The sequence below is a fragment of the Astatotilapia calliptera genome, chromosome 17 (assembly GCF_964374335.1).
Source record: "Astatotilapia calliptera chromosome 17, fAstCal68.1, whole genome shotgun sequence".
NCBI classification, from domain to species: Eukaryota; Metazoa; Chordata; class Actinopteri; order Cichliformes; family Cichlidae; genus Astatotilapia; species Astatotilapia calliptera.
The window spans coordinates 27,388,952-27,410,997 of record NC_137438.1 but is presented as its reverse complement, the minus strand read 5'-3'; the positions used below and the strand labels follow the sequence as shown (position 1 = coordinate 27,410,997).

At 40.5% G+C, this 22,046-nt stretch overlaps 1 protein-coding gene across 3 annotated transcripts in view; it reads right to left on the bottom strand.

Annotated features, from left to right (window-relative positions):
• The window catches only part of anks1b (ankyrin repeat and sterile alpha motif domain containing 1B), a 276,143-nt gene that overhangs the window by 7,215 nt on the left and 246,882 nt on the right, over window positions 1-22,046 (bottom strand). For 2 of the 3 annotated variants that reach the window (XM_026146086.2, XM_080291511.1), the window contains 7 exons: window positions 14,995-15,102; window positions 13,351-13,554; window positions 11,289-11,414; window positions 6,166-6,237; window positions 4,414-4,500; window positions 2,660-2,797; window positions 2,401-2,568 (listed from right to left, as the gene is read on the bottom strand). In XM_026146086.2, coding sequence (XP_026001871.1) covers window positions 2,401-2,568; window positions 2,660-2,797; window positions 4,414-4,500; window positions 6,166-6,237; window positions 11,289-11,414; window positions 13,351-13,554; window positions 14,995-15,102 — 903 coding nt within the window. The remainder of the gene's footprint in view (window positions 1-2,400; window positions 2,569-2,659; window positions 2,798-4,413; window positions 4,501-6,165; window positions 6,238-11,288; window positions 11,415-13,350; window positions 13,555-14,994; window positions 15,103-22,046) is intronic. The other variant, XM_026146087.2, reaches the window with a different exon arrangement.

Below are 22,046 nucleotides of genomic sequence, written 5' to 3'. Positions count from 1 at the left end.
AATGAAATCTGTTGCTTTACAAGTGTCACATTACAGATTACAGTAACATACCAGTCTTCGTTAGTTCAAAGTTCACCTTTGTAAGTTAAGTGGAAGTTGGGGGGGATTTGCAAGCTGATATGCTCACAGGGGAAATATGACAATGGGAGGTTGTGGAGAAACTGTTACTGGTGCACAGAGAAACAAAGCTACTGTATTTTAAAGGACATGGGTTTAGAGGTGCTGGAGGATGGAGATCATTGCTGGCGGGTGGCAGGAATATTAAATGAATCCTGCAGTATCTTTGCCCTGCTGCACACCACAAGCCATTAACTACATCACACACACATACATATACATGAAGCAGGCAGGAAAAAAGACAATTAATGGTTAATGTAATGGTTGCCGACTAAGCAGATTGTGTGTACACATGCCATCATCCATCATCTCTGTAGGCACTCTCCTTTCCCATCTTTCCTCACCATCTCACATCTCACACTAACTTTAGAAAGCGAGAGCAGTCCTATGAAACTGCTGTTCCACTCAATCACCTTTTTTTTTCATGACTCACAGTATGTAAATTTGGTCCAAGCACACCGTTACAGCAGCAACTATAACTCTGTACCAGGCCTTTTGGACTCACATGTGTGCTGCTGAGCCTGAGCTGGTGTTTGTCAGTGGAGGAGGGTAGTGAGTGCAGAGTGGGTTAGGGTGACTATTTTAATTGTCTGTTGTGGGGTTTATGGAAGGGCTGCAGGTTTATTGATAGACTTTGTGACGCCGTATTTGATGGAGGCATGACACATGCTTTTATGATACCATTTGGGAAAGAAGCTGTTAAACAGCGAGGGCTGGGTATTGATTACCATAATTTATATGTATCAATATAAGTTGCATAACTGTTAGGGGCATATAGAGTCCACTAGAAGCATGACTGATACATTTTGACTTGTCTGAGACCTATTAAGCTCATTTCAGCTTCAGATTTTAAGCCTTGGACTCAACTCGAGAGGCTTTGAATGAATGTGTCCAAAGTAACTGCTGCAGACTCTTAGTTCACCACCTGCCTAAAACAGGCCATTTTACTTCCTCTCCTTTTTAAAGCCACAATCCCTTTAAAATTTCTTCTCTTTGCCGTTTGCAAACGGGAGGTTTGACCAGTGGGTGGGTGCATGAGATAATATCCTCGCTTTGGTGTCATATAAGAGTACAAGAGTACATCCAAGAACAGAAAAACACTCTGAAATTGAGCCATTGATGCATCTGCAGCCTGAGCTTTTGGAACACTATAACTGTAATATTTGAAACCTTGGACACTTTTAATATGACCATCCGTCATTGTAGCTTTTGCCTGGGCTCAGACGTTGGACTCATCCCGATTATCGAGTTGACACAAGACATGAAACAGTTTTCGTTTGCAGAACGATCTGTTCAATAAGCACTATTGAAGGGCTATCTTTTAGCCCATCGATGCTACAAGCTGGAGTAAAGCCATTGTCAAGCTACTATACAGCCACCAACGAGGATATCTATTACACTTCAGGGAATGTCAGGCTAAAGGAGGAAACGGAACAAGTTCACAGTTCTGAATGATATCTGCGAGCAGAAATAAGGGCAAAAATGGAGCACTTTGCTCTGCTTAACCATCATCGTTCTCTAAATCCATTACGGTTACATTCAAGTGCTTTCCTGCAGGTTTGAGAGAAGACTAGGTTTTTTCCTCTTTTGCTCTGTATGCACTGATGCAGCTTAAGTGAAGCTCCTCAGCTTATCATTTAAACCATCAAAGCATTTGTATATCAGCATTTGTATTTATTTCTTATAATACCCAGCCCTACCTTAAGCAGATTACTGCACATGAGCGAAAAGCTCTTCCCTATAATGCAGTCCTCCACATGAGAATTCTTTATCTTCTTTTACACAGAACCCCCCCCCCACACACACACACACACACACACACACACACACACACACACAGGGAGAGAGAGCGGGCAAGCCTCCCTGGAGCTTTATGCAAACACGCATCATCAATCAGCCAAGTGTGTAAGAGACTGCAGGGACAGTAAGACTGAGTGAACGCTTAACAGATCAAATATCCACCTACACCTCTGCCGCTTAGTCCGCTGGGCCAAGGCGCACGCAAGCAAAGAACATGAGCAGATAGAGCTAGAAAACCAATCTCAGATGTTTAGAAATAATGTAAATGAGTGAGGATGATACTGGTAGGGTATTATGGACAGAGTCCAGTGAAAATAGGAGTGCTTTATTGGAATAAAATTCAAAAAATTTGAAGCTTTTTCACTTTAGACCAAAGCAATCCAATCCAGACCATCTGGAACATGTGGCCTCACTATTGTGGAACTTGACAGGGATGGATTTTTTCTTTGAACAGTAGTGCAGCTGTGCAGCTGCGTTACTTACAGACTTGCGGATGTTGATGCGTGGCTTAGGGACAGGTTTGCTGGGTTTGCTGTCGAAGCTTTCGGGCAGTGTGGATGATCCGTGGCCACTCTTCCTAGCCTGTAGGGCTAGCTGGTAGGCCACCTCGAAGGCCTGTCCAAGCGTCAGGATGATCTCGTAGGCCAGGTTCTGATATAAAGGCAAAATCAAATAGGTTAATGTGATCTTGGACAGTGAGTCTGATGTTCACCTGTGAGCACAGCAGAGTGTCAATACTGACCACATCAAAAGCAGTGAAGACATGGCAGTAGTGGTGACTGGACTTGAGGTCTTTGGTGATGTAGGCAAATGTGGACAGATCCTCTGGATCCTGAGCTGCACACGAGATGTTACGAATCTCATGCTCCGCTATGATGTTCTACAGAGAGAGAGCGAAAGACGGAGAGGAGGAAATAAAAAGAGAAAACACAGAAGCAGAACGATAAAGAAGCGCACAGAGAGATCGTAGATTATCTCCATTGAGCCACTTCACAGAAAAACAAATCTGATTTATTATTCATCTCAAACTCATAATCACTGTAGCACACTTTTCAGTTTGAGACGTTTCTGGAGTCACTAAGTTGGAATTTGTCCTCTGGTAATGTCACTGGAGAACGCTCAGACTTTGTGTTGCGTTAATTAAAGCACATCTCAGCGCTGTGAATTAAAAAAACATCAAAGCCCAAAGAGAAGTTTTAGCGGGGGCCAACATCAGTAAACATTACATTTAAGTTAGAAGTTGCTTTGAGCTATTATAAGAAAATATGCTGAAAATGCATTAAACTTTGATCTAGAAGGGCATGAAAATGAAAACATTAAAACAACATATTGTAGAGATTAAAAAAAACGGTGCAATGCAGATGATTCCACCTGAGAGAAATCAAAAAGAAGTTGCATAACATTCAACCAGTGAAATGCCAGGTTAGTCATACAGGACAGAGCTGTCTCTCTGCACTGATTATATATAAATAGGCATATTGATTACTTGGTTTAAGCTAAGAGAGGAATCCTCTCCTTGTAGTTGTTGTTTTGGGTGAACCCACACAGCAGGTAACCACAGAGGACTAATAATGACTTACTATATTTGATCTTCCTAATGGATTTTGTACTTAATACTGTTTCTTTCCATCTGTCGTTCGCGGTTTAGTACATTAGTGAAAAGCCACGAGGACGGCTGCACAGATAGTTTTATTATTACATTTTAAAAGATGTTTTGAGGATGCTTTTTATACATTAAGCGCTATAATGGTGTCAACAGGAAGATGCATAATCATTTTTCCAAAGTCTGTGTAATTTCCCTCCACAAATAATTGCACATTTAATTATCTTTATATTGTGTTGGAGACAATCGCAGATATACGTAGCAGCGGACGTCTTCACGCAGCCCATTTTAGTTTCCAGGGCGTGGAGGAAACCCTACACTAGCCTAACGCAAAATGAGTTGTGGCGTGCCGTTGTAGAGGGAGCTGCTGCACATTTCATCTCCTTCTGTGTTCTATAACAACGCAGGACCGAGAGAAGGCACAAGCATGTCTGTGTGACTAATTGGAGAATTGAATTGCCAAATACAGATTTACTTGGGATTTTTTTTTTTTAATTAATTAATTTTCTGGTAAGAATCACCAGCTGGTCTCCTTCTCATCACTGTTGGGTAACTTTAATATCTAAAACTGTCTCTGTATATTTCAGTGTGGGTGACCTACTTGAGCATACTCTGTTTTAGTGCAATTCAAACAAGAATCCGAATATGTACCCGATTCTTTTCTTATATATGTGCACATGAAACTCAAATATTTCCATTCTGTTCTAGACTTTCAGCTCATCCCTTTTCATCCTGATTATTGCTTGTTTGTGCTCTGTGTACATACCGTTGTAAATCAGCGAGGCTGCAGCAGCACAGAGCAGACACGAGCACTGCAATGCTGTGCGGGCTTTACACTCGGTGTGTCATTTACACCGGGCCTCACAGGAAGCGAGCCGTGCGCATTGCTGTACCTTATTTGTGGCGTCGATGAACTTCACTCCTTTGTAGGACACGGACAGCACGATGGTCGGCACTTTCTTCATCTGTTCTGTCGACTTCTTGTGCAAAAATGAGAAGGTAGAGACAAAAAAAAGAGGAAAAAAAACAGCAGTGACTTTGGAGGCAGCTCGTGAAAGTAAACTTGACAATTTAACTTGGCGTATTTAATGAGGATTTCTGTTCTGCTTTGATTGCCAAACTTTAGTCGCACCATTCTCAAAGGTTATGAAAAATAAAATAAGAAACTACCTTTCTACACTCAAGTCACTGCAGCGATTCAATTCAATAAGTCTATTAACTTTTAGGTCATATCGGGCTCTGACAGTATATCTCTCCTCACTCCTTGTAATTACATACCTATACTGAACTCATTATGCCGAGAGGTGCTGTGAAGAATTGTGTGATTTACAGCGATGTCAGCGTTACCCTCCCAGCTGTCATTCTACCTGACAAAAGGTTTAATATATTCAAAGCTTCCTTCTCTGAACAACTTTGTGTTCTTCATCGCTTGTCATCTCCTCCTCCTCAGCATCCATATTCCTATCACAGCCCGTCCTTTCTTTCTCCTCCCTTGTCGAACACGCGAGCTGCTATCCCATATCTGTTTGTCTTTGTTCTGTTCTTTGCTCCCTTCCTGCAGCATGTTGCTGCTACAGTTCGACCCTGTCACTATCAGGTAGTGTTGAAAAACTGACAAAGGCAGTTCGCTGGCAGTAAATCCGAGCCGAGAAGTGAAGTTGGATCTTAAACATCCAAAACTACCTCAACCGTGGAGGGAAGGATGAAAGAGTGGTACGTTAGCGATGTTACAAAAGCTGGGGTTAATATGACGTGCATCTCTTTGCACCTAATTACAACCACAGTGTGCAGGAAAAGGTTGGTAAAACTGAGGAAAATGAGAAGCAGAAGAAAAATTTCCCTCTGATGATGGTGGCATACTGTAAATATAGAAAGTAAGAAAAGAGAGAAGAGGAACCGAGAGCTTTGCATACGAATATTAAATTTCTTCTTTACACCGCAGCAGCCGGGGGCCGGAGGAGTGAGAGAGTCAGCGTTAAGAGTAAAATATGGAAAGAATGAGCAGGATGAAAAGACATGGATAGTAGGGCACATTCCTCTTTCTCTTTGTCAGTAAGAAACAAAGGAAAGGAGGAATGAAAAAAAGAGGGAGCAGCAGAATGACACAAGGCGTGAGGAAGAGATAAGGTGATTAGAGGTAAAAGGGGGATTGTGAGGTATCAAGCAACCCAGGCAAGGATATTAAAAATAAATCCCTCAACACACTTAATCCACCGCTATGATATTTTAAGTTTAAGTTCAAGTGAGAGCGTGAGGGCATTCAGACTGTGTCCCAGATTTAAAGGTTTAGTAAGCCTGCTCTCATGCTAGCTGCTATAGTATAAGCTAGTAAGCATAGCTTGGTAATAATTGTACTTAAATTTGACTTAGTTAGTTTGGGGCCTTAGTCTATGGGGCCCAGTAGGGCACAGCCCAAAAAAGGGACATGGGCCCATGTTATTGTAGGCCCACCACCCACAGGAGGCGCAGTAGGGGTCAGGGGTTAGGTGCAATGTGCGTCGGGCGGCAGCCAGGAGCAGAGGCCCTGGCAGGCCGATCCCTAGCTATCAAGGCTAAATTTGGTCGAGTGAGTTTTAATAAATCAAAATTATCCAGATGTTGACTTGAGGTTCCAGTACCAGAAATAAAGTTAGATTGAGCTTTACCCTCATCTTGGCGCAGGCATCTTGTGTGGACTCCGTCCCCCTCAGCTCCTTCACCAACATTGAGCCCAAGTACTGTTGGAAACACACAAACAACACGATGCTAGGTAAATACGTGAACTTTTGCATCAACTTTGTGACTGCTTTTAAATTTCCAATAACTCAAACGGAAATGATAGAGACGAAGTCTAGCAGCAGGAAGAGTCATCTGCTGTCAAATTTCTTCGCCGTTCTGATGGTGACTGATGAATTAGTCAGAGCCATCCTCTCAAAGAATGAACAGACCATCCTGCTGCCATCAGTGCTGCTCAGTAGGACATTGCTGTTTCTACCATTACTGCTCCTGTGTAGGTCGGGACTGGTGACAGCTGTTTTACTGCCTCAGCTGCTTGCAGCGGTGACCCTGCTCTATGGCTTGATTATGATAAAATGGCTTGAGCCAACCTGCCAAATGATCAGCAAGCAGTGCCGTAGCTGAACGCTACACTGATCCTCTGCTGAAGAGGATACCACAACCTCCAACAGCAGCCCTCTCTAATCACATCGTAAGTTAAGACACCTGCTTCATCAATGTATTTGTAGACTGTATATCAAAGACAGAGCATCTGGGTCTGAAAATCGAAACTGATACATAGTTCCTTAAACCTGCATTCTTAATGATAGCTAGCCTGGGGCAACTGGTGTCTCTCCTGATCCATGACCTCAGTAAAGGCTTTCCCAATCAGCTTAGTCATAATCAAATAATCAAAGTTTTATTTAATTAACATCATGTAGATTTCTTTTAAACTTTTCTTGTGAGAAGTGTGCAATGTCTCTACATAGCTCAGTCAAGTCCACCCCTCAGCTGTTGTATCTAGTTTTAAAATGCCAAGATATGGCTTCCCAAGAGGACAGTAATAAAACCAGTGTCTGATGTCCCAGTGGCTAGTCAAGCTTGCATATACAGTTTATCTGCAGATCCTTTTTTTTTTTTTTTTTTGCTGATAAAAAGCTAGTTCTACCCTTTTCCAGTAGCAGAGCACTTCATTTTCAGTTTTGCAAATGAGATTAGATCTGGAACCTATTGCAGTTTGGGGGAACATTATAAAAATTATATTTTCCACTAAAGATAAGTTGACTTAGTTTTAGTTCTTAGAACAAAAATCCCATCCCATTCATGCATTCTCAGGATAAGCAAAATTAGGGTCACGAGGGGCTCAAGCGAATTGGCAGAAATCGGTATCGACCAAAGAAATTGGAATCTGTGCATCTCTACCTCTAACCATTGCTATGTGTGTCTAGTTTAGCAGCTGGCCAGGTCTTGACTGTCAACCAGCTCAGCCTGGATGTAAACAGCATAAACAATACAGAAGGCACTGAGTGGATGGCTTCCTACATGGCTCATATGGGGTTTCATTAAAGGCACACAGCAGTGATTACATCAACCTTGAGTGGCTCCCTGAGGTACATTAACATTGCTGTCTGGTAGATCCTTCTGTCTGGATGCAGTTAGTAATTTTGCACACGTAGTATCAGATTTAATAAAGAAGCTACTAATGGTGACGGTGTTTTACAGGGACAATGTTTATGTTGGCATTAGAGCACTTAATGGGCGTGACATTCACTGCCTCACAATGACTGACCAGCTTCTTGACGGGGATTTATTCCCCAAAGTGGGACCTTAAGCAGGCTTTTAGTGAATTAGGAGAGAAATATTTACAGCTTCATTTATCTCATCTATTTAACTCTACAATAAATGACTCGAAAGTCAAGGACCACACGCGATTTGTCTTGAATCTGATGGACAATATATTTGCTTAAAGTCACGAAACATCATTCTGGGCCAATTGCTTTGCATGATGAGTTGCTTTTTCGCAGCACAGACACTGACTCAGTCATATTTTCATAGTCTAGTCCTTGGCAGATCAGAAAGAGGTCGTCTGGGCATGTTAATACTTCGTCTTGACTCAAGCTAACAACGTTAAATCGCTGTTATGGCTGGCTTGCTGGCAGTTATCTGAGAAATTGCATTATAGTTGCACACAAGATCAGCTGCTGTCTCCTATACCATGTCGCTGGCAGTAATTTTTGGTTTTTATTAGTTTCAAATAAAATTCAAGGCATCATAACAAGGCTAAGACTCTACAGCCATGCTACTAGCTTTGTAAGTCTGTATCTGGGTAACTGTAACATCCGCATGCAACGATGAACAGAAGGACATTTTTAATGTTTAGCATATGTTAATATATTGTTATTCTGCATAGGTTGATAGTTTTCATTACATGCTAAGTGGACAGTGGACCTCTAAGCCTGCTGGGATTGTCACCAACAAATGTAAACTTCATGTTGGTGTTGGAGGAAAAGGTCGAGAAAACTCTGAATGACAGTACTGTCCAACAATCTTGAGCCACCCCCCTATTTCTTTATATTTTGCTTCCAAGGAGCCAGATTCTTCTTGCAATTTCTTTTAAAGTGGTCTTGAGGAACAGAGTTCTCCAGCTTTTCTAATCGTCTATCAAAGCTTTTCTTTGCGCATTTGTTGGATTTCACAGTCCAGCGCTAACCCCTGACCATTTTCAGAGGAATGTTTCATTAGAGGGGCCCACATCCTCATTTTAGAGGTTTGACAGCGTTTTTTAGTGGATAAAGTCGAATGGCTTAAACATGAACTGAGCTGCGGTTTGGGGAAGGCCTCGGAGGGGACCGGCAGCGACTTTTGGGCCTGGCAGATCCCCATGTACTAATGGGAAGTGAAGAAGTGAAGGGATTGAAAATGAGAACAAACTGCTTGTAGAACTGAGGATGTCATATATAGATGAGAACTGGAAGTGTTCAGAGGCATAGTCCCACTCCTCTAATTCATATAATTAATCTCCAATTAATCCACTTAATACTGACCTTTGAATGATTCAAGCACAAAATACGCACCCAATGCAAGGAATGAGTCAGTGCTGTCTACACATAACAGACAACTTAGCATTTAAAATGGATTATTTCCTGTCTTTATCTTTCGTTGATAGAAGCCTGTCACAAACAAATTATTTGTTCTTCTTTTTTTAACTGAATCTGTGTAAATGTCAAGGATTTTTCAAACACTGTTTGAAAGAAAAGAAAAAGTATTTTGCACCAACAAGGTGATTTTCAAAGAGCTACAAGCAGAAAACTTGTATCTCAACACAGTGCCATCGTGCTCTTAAGAATTTGAGAAAACTAATCAAGTAGAGGACAAAAGAAGAAGTGTCACGCCTAAAAACTCAGATGAATAGTACCTGAAAGTCAAGTTCTTAAGAAATGAGAAACGAGGAGTAAGGGCTGAGGTATCCCAAATGACACAAGAACTGAACTGAAAATCACTGGCAACAGGTCATATGGAGGGATGTGTCACGATCGAGCCAAACCAGTGAGTGTTTACAGCCAAACATTCCAAGAGAAGCTTTGAATGTCCTTCAACAAGCCTGGAGAACTTTTCCTGGAGACTATTATAGACATACAAGAAAGCTGTGAAGCATAAAGGTGGTCACACCAAATATTGACTTTGAAGGTTGTTAGAATTGTACAGACTTTATTTGCCTTATATACTGAGTTCCCATTTGTGTTTCCAAATGTTTCAGTAAATCACTGCTTCCCATTTTCCTACTAAATACAAAGCAACATGAGCAGGTTTAGCTCACCAGCTTGACCCATATGAAAGAGCGACATCACAAAATATTCGTGTCTGAGCCCTGAGTATTACTCAAAGATATTTTGTATTTTCCTATCTTCAACGTTTTTTTTTTCATTAATAAGAAAGAGTAGGCAGTCTGTGCTGAGATAATATTGGCTGTTAATGATGTTGCATGTTTGGTAATAATGTCAAAATGTCTGCAGGGTTTTGCGGGAAGTGGATCTCTAATAACTTCAGATAATAATTTCAAAATCTAGTTGTAAAGCTGACATAATAAAGTTGCAATGTTATGCGAGGAGCCGCTGAAAGTAGAGAGAATTTTGTTTGTTTGCAGTCTGAGCTGAAAATGAGAACACCGTTGATGCATCGCATCTATTGTTCTGCCCTGGTTGCTTTCTTCTTCTTCTTTTTTTAGCAATTCCTCTTTTTTTATTAAAACAAATACAATGCGGTCCCCTTCAGTGTCTTATCCATCTAATTTATTCTTATTCACTCTCCAGCTTCCGTCACCTTGCCAGTATTCACACTGAGCGCTCTTGCCTGGCGCTCTGTTGAGGCTCTCCCTCATTTATCTCACTCTCTGAGCTTTCTGGAGCCTGTTGTCCTGGGACAGATAGCATTAGAGATCTTGTCATAAATGGCTCCATGAAAGCACCGCCACCACTTTTCCCCGGTGGCCCACCCGTCGTCGATTCCTCCCATTTTCCCAAACACATTGCTTGTGTAGTTATACAACTGTTGGAAGCCTAATGGTCCAAGCTTCTGCTATCAATCTTCTAAGGTGTAAAAAATAAGAAGGGTGGGTTTCTAACAGAGGGATGACACACTCTTGGGAAACTTCTTGCACCTCTTTTTCACAGCCTCTATCTCATTTTTTTCCCTGCTTTTTTTTTCCAAATTAGACATCAATTTAATTTCCCAGCTTCTTTTTTTCCCCTCTGTTACATAATAACCAAGCTCATAACTACTCTGTCTTCATCTCACTGCCATCAAACCATCCAGTCTAAGAGATCCATTTATATTGCCTGTCAGTGTTTCTGAAAGCAAATGGCAAATTGGTTTCTGGTTACCAAGTAAGTAATCGCTTCAGCCTGGAAGCTCAGTATGTAACCCGTGAGAGGTGCGAGGCTGTATCTGTGGTAACGTGGATATGTAACATCCTTTATGTAACTGGCAAAGGTCTAAATTTACCAAAGTACTGAGAATAACCGAGTGCAGTATTGACTGAGAGGTGAAGCTGAGGGTCACTGATCTTTAATAATGTTATATGCAGTAGGAATTGACAGCATTCAAATAGAACCGAAACATTTAGTCAGTTAAGCCACGAATCAATCAGCAAAGATTATGACTAGTTTTTCAAATGGTAGGAAAATATATAGTTATTTATAGTGCTTGGATTCAGGGATTTTACTGCTACATTATAAACCAAATGATCAATAAAAAGGGAAAATTTAAGAATGCTCAACAACAGTGTATGACTCACATAGGCTTCGTAGTCGCAGGACTGAAAGATGAGCTTCTCGGGGTGATGCTGCCAGTACTGCACCGGAGTGGATGAGGTGGCCTCGTTTGGCGGACGCAACGTGATTGGCTCACACCACTCGCCTGCCTGAAAACACAAGCAATTGCATGTCGGGATTACACAGGAGTAAAAGATGAGGGCATGACATTGCGGTCTGTGCTGCATATCCCGTGTTGACCTGATAAAAGTGTGTAAGTTTGTAATACAACAGCTTTCATGACTGCATGTGGACACGCCATCAAGGGGACATGCTTTGGACAGCATCCAAAAGGAAATTAAACTTGGATGAATTATGCTCGGCTCCTGCATGTTCGCATGCTTCAGCTGAGCCGCTCGCTGCTTTTTCACCCAGTAAAGTATCCAGCTTTTTAAAAAAAAAAAAAAAACAGAAAGAAAATGCCCAAATCTTGCCTTCATCCTTCTCGAATGTCTCAGGATAACAAGCCTGTTTTGTTTTTTTTTGCTTTTTGTTTTTTAGTCATCCTTTTATAAATGAAACCAGATGATTTTTGCCTGAGGAGGTATTCACACATCCTCTGCCAAACACTGCATTTTTATGTGTCTGTTCACATCTGACTGTTTTTGTTTGGCGGAAGGCTGATGGACCGCAGAGGTGAGATCTTCTATTCCAATGCAAAAACTGTTGAATAAACAGCTCAGGGACGAACCTTTGGAGAGCGTCCGCAAGAGTCAATTCTATGCTATACGCCACCGGTTTAACCAGATTAAACAGTTTTTCCCTTCTGAGAGAGACGATTCAAAATATTTAGTCGGTAAAAAGTTTGTAGTTTTACCACTTTAATGGCCAAATGTGTCTAGAAAGAAGTGAGCTGCAGTAATTGTTCTCTGGGGAGGAAACAAGGAGAGTGAAAACAGACGGTGAGGGAAGAGCTGGCGTGAGAAACGTTTGCGGCAACCAATCATGGAAACATTGTGACAGCCAGAGAACAAGGGTAATGACACAGAATAAGGATGTTTCCTCCTTCCTCTAACAGTTGTCCTTCTATTCTTGCAGAGATGATTCAACAGAGATTTGCTTTTGGAAAAGGGGGGGGGATACACTGTGACGCAAACACACAAAAAAGAGATTTATCAGGGCAAGCATACCGTGTGCTAGTCTGCACTGATGGGCTCTCTGATTCACACGGAGACACCAAAAGACCCCAATCATACTGAACCAAAACACAGCTGCTGCTGCCTCCGATGTAAGCCGGGATGTGTCTGAATCACTGTGCTGCTACTGATTGAAAGCCATAATGTTCTAATTTAGCATTTCACATGAGATTACAAGTGGCTAAATGGACGAGATGCTTACTTCTTAAGTCTATATGTGTGTGTGTGTATATATATATATATATATATATATATATATATATATATATATATATATATATATATATATATATATATATATATGTATATATATATGTGTGTGTGTTTGGTATTTTTAGTGACGTGTCTATGCAGCAAACACTGCTTAGATGGTCTGCTGTAGATTATTAATGATGACTTATGTTAGAATAACTAAGCAGACAATATTTTTATCTCCCATCTCATATTTTAAAGATTGTCATTTGATTACTAATATTTCATCTGTAATTAAGATATATTCTGCTGTCCTGATTACAAAATGCCTGCCATGAAGCTCATTTGTTTCTAATAAATAATAATAGATTACAGCTTACATGTAGACCTGAAATCAGATTTGCATTTATATTACTTTACATAAAGAAACGCATTTTGGTATGAAAATGAGCTTTTCTACTATTTCTTATTCTGTTTTCTTAACTCTCACTGTTCAACAGTGAGCAACACAATAAACCTTGAAAGGTTTTGATGAGACGTATTCGATTTGATTCAGTGTTATATTTCGGCTTTTAATGCAACTATCAGAATGCTTATGTATTCAAGCAGCCAGGTCTGCATCTATGATTATGACCATTCATAATACACTCCTGGAGTCCATCCCTCTCTCCCAGTTCCCATCTTCATTCATCCCTCCATCCTCTCCTCCCTTCCTCACCATGCTGACTTGAGCCATCTGTCGCTCCAGCTTGGATCGCGGCACGTCCTCAAAGTAGTTGTCATTGCTGCGCTGCCTGCGCCGGGCGTCCGCCTGCATCATGAGGTGCTGCACGTCCAGAGATCCACCTGGGACCCCTGCTGTGTACGCTGCCTGGCCTACCGAGGGGCTGAGCTGGGGAGGAGTGTGATTTCCTCCGGGCTCCTGGTGCAAAACAGGTGTGGGCAGATTGAGAGGGGTTAAAGGAAGCAAGTCAGGTTTTGTATATCATATTATAATGTGCTATGTCACCGCTGCAAGTGTAAAAGTAGGGCAATGCAGTGCAATGTGTCACATTACATTTTTCAGCTACAGTGATGCTTTTCTGCTGACTACCCAAAACCACTTTGCAAACTTGAGGACGAACAGCAGTGTCCTGTTACCAGGAGGTCTCAGTAGATCCATCAGTGTCCTTAATCACAACAGTGAACCCTTGCCTGCTCACTGTAAGTCACTTTAAGCGAAAGCACCTGCTAAATCCTTAAAGTGGAAAATGATGTTCATTTAAGAGGTTTTCAAACTTGAGTAGAAACTCAAATCCCCAAAAGAATTAAAACTTCCATTGGCACAAGGGTCAGTTATTTCTCCTGAGAGGCTGTTCACTTTCAGCTGATATCGTACGAGAAGACTCTTGAAGAAGCTTGGTAATATTTTCTTGCCTATGCAAGCTCATGCATTGCATCTCAGTTGCTGTCTAAAGCTTTGCTGTGTTCCTTCACCCATTTTGTCCATCACACAAAACTATCTGCTCCTGTTTGTGCAGGATTACTGAGTAAACACAGCCCTCTGCTCACACACTGGAAGAAAAGGGGCTTGAATACATAATTTTTCCCTGCACTAAGCCATTCAGTATCATCACGCTTTGCTTTAATTACACATCTTTGTAACACCTTTAGGGAATTTTGTGAAATTAGGACTGATATTAAAAGTCTGAAAGTCTCGTTTCAGACTAGACTATTTGCTTGCTCTAGTTTGGAACTTTTTTCTGTTTTATATGTCTTGAAATGTGGACTTTAAAACGTTTAAAATTGTTACGACACATTCAAGCAATACCGCATACTATACACGCTGGATCTAGCTGAAGCTAACAGCGCTTGTGCCTGGTTAAGCATTTCGAACTTTATTAAAGGAGCCAAACAAATTCCTTTCCCCCTGGAAACTAACAAGGATTATTGTTGTAATATTTTTCAACCTATTTCATGACTCAGTGGTTTACAGGAAGACGTGTTTAGGAACAGCGGGCTGTTTCAGCACTGCCTCCAGATTTTCAGGCTTTCTCTGGGCTTGAAAAAACCGAGATATAGGAGTGTGGCTGTGATGGGAGAGGGAAAGCCAATTCATTGTGAGTAGCATCCAGGACAAATCAGCAGGGAGGAAACGGCAGTGGGACGGCCATTTTGCGCCTCTCCGAGAGATTTGGGTAATCATTTGGGTGGTAACTGCAGCAGTGGGGAGGCTGAATTTCCCTCAGAGAAATAGAGAGCCATCTGGGAAGGGAACTACTGTCTTATAGAGTCATGATAATTTGAATCCTAATTGGTTAAGATATTGCTCAATATTGTCATGGGTAAAACCCATACTGTCAGCTTGCAGAGACTCACTCACCCGTAAGGAGATGGCCCGTGGAGGTTTCTGTGGGGTGTCTTCGTGTAGCCGGTCCCCCAATGAGGCCAGAATCCGTTTTCTGTGGCCGATAAGGTTGATCTTCAGTACCTGATGAACACAAAGATATTCGTTTTCATGCATTGTGCACAAAGATCATTCATCGTAGGAGACCTGAAATAGTTATTTGACGCATGTCCAAAACATCTGTGTTGGGGACAGACATCAACAGCTCAGGGATTTCTACTATAGTTCTTCTCCACACCAAGTTTTATAATGTACTAAAACACAATAAGTGCATCCCCCACAAACGACTCTGCTGGCAAAAAAAGATGACTCTCACTTTCATAATTTAAAACAAATTTTAGCAACAGCAAAAGAGTTAATAGACTTTTAGTCGGGATGATAACAAGATTATGTGAGTGTTTAAAAAAAAAAATGCAAAAAGGTAACAGATCATCATCATTAGCCTAAAATGGAGAATAATACTAGTTTTCAGAAAAGGGTTTCGGAGACAAAACCATTGGAGAGCACTAGCAGAGCACTCAGGGGTGCGCTAATGAGTGCATAATGATATAAAATGCCCCTGAGAACATGCATGTCATTGTTGTTATTACATTACCAACATGGCTTGGATGGCTCCATTCAAACTGGTGCCTTTACCTGAATAACAGCACAACTGTACCTTATATACAAAGAACATCAGGTATGTATGAGACTTACGCCTAAGAGAAACAGTGAGAGAGACAAGGGTATAAAAAAATACATTTGATCAATTAATTATTGCTCTTTTGTAACGTTGATCACATTGGTCTGATCAATCTGAGAATATGACCATAAGAGTAGCCACATCTGGATCACAGTTTCCATTTTCATCTACCCAGCTTTGTTTACAGAAGCAGGTTTATTTTAAAAGGCTAATAAAAACCCAAATCCTCATTAGATCGTAGCTGATGGTTATTCAAAGCATTTTGACAGCAGCATATCTCTTGCAACCGAAAACTGCTCACTCTCAATCGGTCTGTTGCTCGGATGACAAATGGACAACAAACAAAAAAGCATAAAACAGAAATCTTCAAATTTTGGTTTTTTTTTAGAGATTACCGTACATTAATGGTAGATGAAAACAAAAAGCTGTTTTTGAAATTTTAACTTGTATGATTCTTCTTAAAATTATATATAAAAAAACAGAAAGACAACAGCAAAAGGTGAGTCTCGTACATCTTTATTAGCCCTTGATCCTGAAAGGACCTTGAAGCTATAGGCACACCTTTTGTTCTCATGTACATCATTTACAGATCCAACACTGTTTATATAACATCACAAAGAATTAGCTGTTTCTTTGTAATTCTAATGGAAGATAGGCTAGCTATAGCTTTGTATGTGAGTTATATCAGTCCTCTTGTCTGACAGCTAGCAAAAGAGTATTGAACAAAATGTTAACCTATTCTTTTAGAGAGCTTTGAAAAGAGGCTAGCTCATCGTTTCAGTGACTAGATTTGTCTCAAAGATTCGCTTTATGAATTCTAAAGATCTTTTAGTATTCTTTAAGCTAAGCTAACCATTGCCTACCTGCACCTCAACAGCAATTCATTAATCTTCCCTTCTGATCACAAAAGCAAATAACTGCAAGTCCCTAAACGCCTGTTCTAAACTAGTACTACTGCTTAACAAAGTGTTGTTAGTGACAGCTGAGAGTGTACTCTGAGATTTTGCTCTGACAGCAAGTAATTGCAAATTCCACAATGAGATTGTGGCAAGTTTGTAACTGTCTATTGGGTTTTTTCCTTTTTTCCCCCCAGGTTCTCATTACACAGTCACAGAGAACAAAGAAAAGAAAAAAAAAACCATGCACTTGGACTCCAATGAAAGCGTTCATTCTTTCTCTGGTCACCAGGCGTCCACTGACTGTGCCAGTTACTGGGTTTTCTAAAGAGGCGGCCTGGAACATGGCAGCCTTCTGCAGGGATGTTCTCTTTGCACCTTCTGGTACCAAACTTCAGTACACAACAAACTTCTGCAGGTTTTATAGAGCTGCCTCTGGAGAACTTCGAGTAAACGTATTTATGAACATGAGAGAATTTGAATGTGTCCTCAGGGCAAAGGGTGGTAATTAGCCTCATGGCACGGTCTTGCTGTCAGTCTAATGGCCTGCCTCTGTTTGAGTCAGCACAACATAAAATCTCCCTCACCAATTACTGCTGCACATCTGCGGAAGAAGCATAAAAATACAAAGAAACAACCAAACAGGCGCTTAGGATGCATACGGTACGATTCTACCTACGTGAGCGCAAACCTAAACAATCAAAGAGAGCATAAATAAAAAAAATCATATTCCTTGCATAGTAAATGGAGCAGATATGCAAACAACTCTTGTATAATTTATCAAGCAAGTTCAGAAGTGGTAAGTAGGTCTTATAACTTTTATTTCATTTCATAAAATAAAGAATACACCGTGGCCAGCAATGTGTTCATCTCCACTGGTCTTCACTGCATGCAAACATGTTTTAATTGTTCATTTTAGACCGATCAAAGGGCAATCAAGAGCACACAAGCTGATATTATGTAGTAATAATAATAATGGATTGCATTTATATAGTGCTTTTCAAGGCACCCAAAGCGCTTTACAATTCCACTATTCATTCACTCTCACATTCACACACTGGTGGAGGCAAGCTGGGGCAGACTGACAGAAGCGAGGCTGCCATATCGCACCATCTGCCCCTCTGGCCAACACCAGTAGGCAGTAGGGTAAAGTGTCTTGCCCAACGACCAGGATAGAGAGCCGGGTGATCGAACCGGCGACCTTCCGGATACAGATACGCTTCCCAGTCCCCTGAGCCACTTAGTGAATTTAGTGCAGTAAAAATCAAGTGATGTTTGTCCTTCCTTTAAAGTGTCAGTAATATTAGAAGCAAAAATAATGTGGGACTCAAATGATAATAATGAACGCAAGTGCAAATATGATGTATTCTCAGCCTTTTAACTTTTGGCTTTTTTTCTTTTTTGACATTAGAGATGATGATAGAGAAATTCTGGCCAGATATTACTGTTAAAAATAAAGGGGGGAAAAAAATCTAAATTTAAAGTCTGTTTTGCTTGTTTTCATTTATTTGTGCAAACAAAGAAATCATCAGTATTAAAGCCCTGCTGATGTTGAACTTTTAAGAGCATTGTTGGTGGCTTAAAAAGTATTATTCATTCATTTGTTGTTTCGACATATTGGCAGAGATTCTTTGTTCTCTCCCTCAGATACATGAAAATATGAAAAAAAATGTTCCTTCCAAAAAGGTGCTTTTCTAACAGGGAAGCTGCAGAGCGCCCTCTGGAGGACAAGCTATGCAACATCAGCACTTATAACACAGCTGAAGGGTGTTTCTTTCTTATATTCTTTGCGTTTATCGTCCTATTTATCAGCTAATTATTATAAAATAACTGACTGGATTTTTAGTCTTGCAGCTCTTCACACTGTTTCTGAATACTTAACCCAGAACTGAACACAGAAATATCAGCCCTTTATGCTGGTAAATGCCAACTTATTTGCTGATGTCAGCCCATACAGTTTTGATGCCCTTATTTTGGACTCTTGACTAACTGACCAACTGTTGCATTGCACATTCAATAGTATGGCGCCATTATTCTGCATTGGTATTCATTTTTGCTTCTTATAACTGACTTGCGTAACAGTAAATAGTCATTACATAAAAATGATGACTGCAGTGTAAAATGTGACATGTATGTGAGTTTTCCTGCTATACGGAAAAAGTTATGAAATATTCAGCCTCCTGCCGATCTCCTGAGGGGCAACAGCGTGGCACAGTCCTCACATTGCTCTTTTGTCAAACACGCACACTCGAGAAAGAGCACAGTAATTGCCTTGCATGGTGCAAATCTGTGTTATACTTTACCTTATGCAACAGCATCTACTTCAAATACAGTAGAAGCCTCAACCTCGGCCTGAAGTTCAGCTGTCACCATAGCAACACAGAGCTGCAGCAGCAGTTGCCCACTCACGCTCATCCATGAAATAAATAAATAAAATACACACACACGTGGATGAGGATGTGTACTCACACACACACACACACACACACACACACACACACACACACACACACACACACACACACACACACACACACACACACACACACACACACACACACACACACACACACACAAAGAGCCCAAACAGCTGTTTCAGAGCTGCTGGGGAAGATGATTATATTGTTATCCCTCAATGGATGTGAATTTAAACGAAACCCAGCCATTATTGTTAAAACACACACTCACTCCCTTCCTGATGGTTGACTGCAACACCAGCCCATTTGCATTGAAATTATATTCAGAGCAGGTGTATATATACTGTCAGGAAAAGTGCTGAGCTACCGCAGCATATACCCTCTTCTTCCACTTCTGTCTTGTGCTATCGCGCCAGATTAAGCATTCATTTAAGCACAATTCTATTCAAATCAACTCAAACACGGAGCTCAGATGATATAATCTTGATAAGCCAATGCTTGTACATTCTGTTCCAACAGCACATTGAAGGTGGGAAAAAATGGGAAAAAAAAATGCTCAACAGATATAGACAACATTTCTGTCACCGCAGGTGCAGCAAACATTTGATTGATGCTGACAGTAGAATAAATCTGGCATTATTCTCTATTTTATCACTGTCAGCAGATATCCTGAAAAGACCCAACCTAACACTGTCTTAGTCCACCTCTCAATCATTTTCTCACTCCATCATCTGGTGTAATTTTAAGAATACTGGTTCTTATTGATAAATAGTAGAGACAAAAAAAATTGATTCATCCAAGACTTTATTGACAGTTTACCAGTTGTCATTTCTTGATTGAGCTGTGGTACATGCGAACTAGAAATAGACTTATTTACTGGACTTGTGACTGGCTGGGTCAGACTCATATGTTAAGAGATTGTGAGCTGGTGTGTTTAATGCACGCGCAACAAAAGCATAGCCAGGTAGTCGTGCACTCACTAGCAGCGATAGACTAAGCTGTTACGATTAAAGTGAAAAAATACAAAAAGTTCACTGAAGTAAAACTGTGATAGAACGCGCAAAAATGCAACAACAAAACCAATGAGACACTTAAACACGGACAAGTTAAAGAAGCTAACAAAGGAAAAGCGGCTAAAGCGGAAAGTGCCATCCAGAGCTAGCAACAAGCCAGCAGCCTCGGTATCAGCAAAAGGTCAAAGCAGTGAGGAAGATTAGGAAGACAAATGAAAAAGAGAGAAAGGCTCGATGGGGTGTTTTCTGATAAAATTATAAAAATGATGGAAAATGATGTCCGTGCCTGACATTTGTTTTCTTCTATGAATCTGGCGCACCTACACTTGTTTTATAAGCAGCGTTGGGCAAGTTACTTTGAAAAAGTAATTAATTATAGTTACTAGTTACTTCTCCAAAAAAAGTAACTGAGTTAGTAACCGAGTTACAATATTCTAAAAGTAATTCATTACTTGAAAAGTAACTATTGCATTACTTTAAAAAAAAACGTTTAACCCTCTGGGGTCCAGGGTATAATTGGCCATTTTTAACTACTTTTGATTTTCCTTCTACATTTCACCTTTAAAAACTATTTACTTTGCCTTGTTTGGTATCATCCTTTTCAGCACAACCCCACGTGTCTAAATTTACAGTTATGGTTTCATTTTGACATACTGTATTAACACAATTGATCTAAAATCAGACAAAAAACATAAAATCAGACTAGAAAAAGTTATATTTTTTACTGTAACAACCACAAACATGTTTAATGAATCATATTTCATAACTTTAAATGCAAATATAAATTGTCAATTTTAAAATCCTATGCTCAAGTTTTGCAAACAACAAAGTTATTTGCATCCATTTACCTTTTACCTTGATTTTTTTAAATAACCATTTCAAACTATTTACAGAACAATCAGCTGTTCTGCATTCAATAAGATGCCACACAAACTATTTGTGCCACTCCAAAAAAATAATTTCTGTCCACTGTAAAGGAGAACATCACAGCCTGATACCTGCAGGTCTATCAACACAATTTAAAAACTGGTATCTATCACTTTGTTGCTTTGTCTTTAAGTGGTCATGTGATTGGCTTACCACGACTACTTTATTCTTCCTCAGTCAAACAGCAGCACTCATGCGATTGCTTTGTCCCCTTAGCTCCAGGTGTTGTGCTAGACAGTGATCGTGATTACCGTCCACGGGAGCGCGCGCAGCTGCTTAAAGCTGTAGCGTCCAGATTACTTACGTAGTCAGCAACTGATATAAGATGCGGTAAGCTGAACACGGCTTCAATTGTCTGTTTGTTGAAAATAGTAACGGACCGCATTTTCTTGTTAGTAACTGTAACGGCGTTGTAACGATAGGAACAGTAATTAGTTAGGTTACTCGTTACTGAAAAAAGTAACGCCGTTACTTGTAACGCTGTTATTCCCATCACTGTTTATAAGGCAAAACATGTCAGGTAAAACTCATTTTCAGTCAAGTATTTATATCACTTTCCAGCTGTAGAACACTTTATTTTCAGCTGTTTAAGAGAGCAAAGATCCTGCAACGTACTGCAGTCTGCGGGAAAATTTAAAGTTTAACAATCTCTTTGAAGAAAAGCGGATTCCACGGGAAGAAAAACTAGTATGTTCAGGCAACAGAGAAAATATTGAAGCACCCCATAAACTTGCTTTGGAGATACTCACAATTCACTTCAGTGTGTTTTTAATCTTAGATATAATTTAAATTTTGCACTCCTGGCAGACCAGAAAAGCTCAAAACTATGAACCAGAAGGGTTTGTAACACAAGTCATAGCACTTTCGCTTGCAGTGAGACGGTGCTTGAAAGTGATGTCAGATATTAACAAAAGGGTCCTGATTTCAGAACTTTGCTGCTATGATTGTGTTTTCTGTGTGTGCGTCTCTGTGTGCCGATCAATGCACTAATCCTGTTAGCAGTCCCGTTAGCCCAGATTGAACGGGCTTGATTAATGGATTAGATGACACACATACGGTTAACAGAGCCACACTTTCTCACAGCCATCGCCGC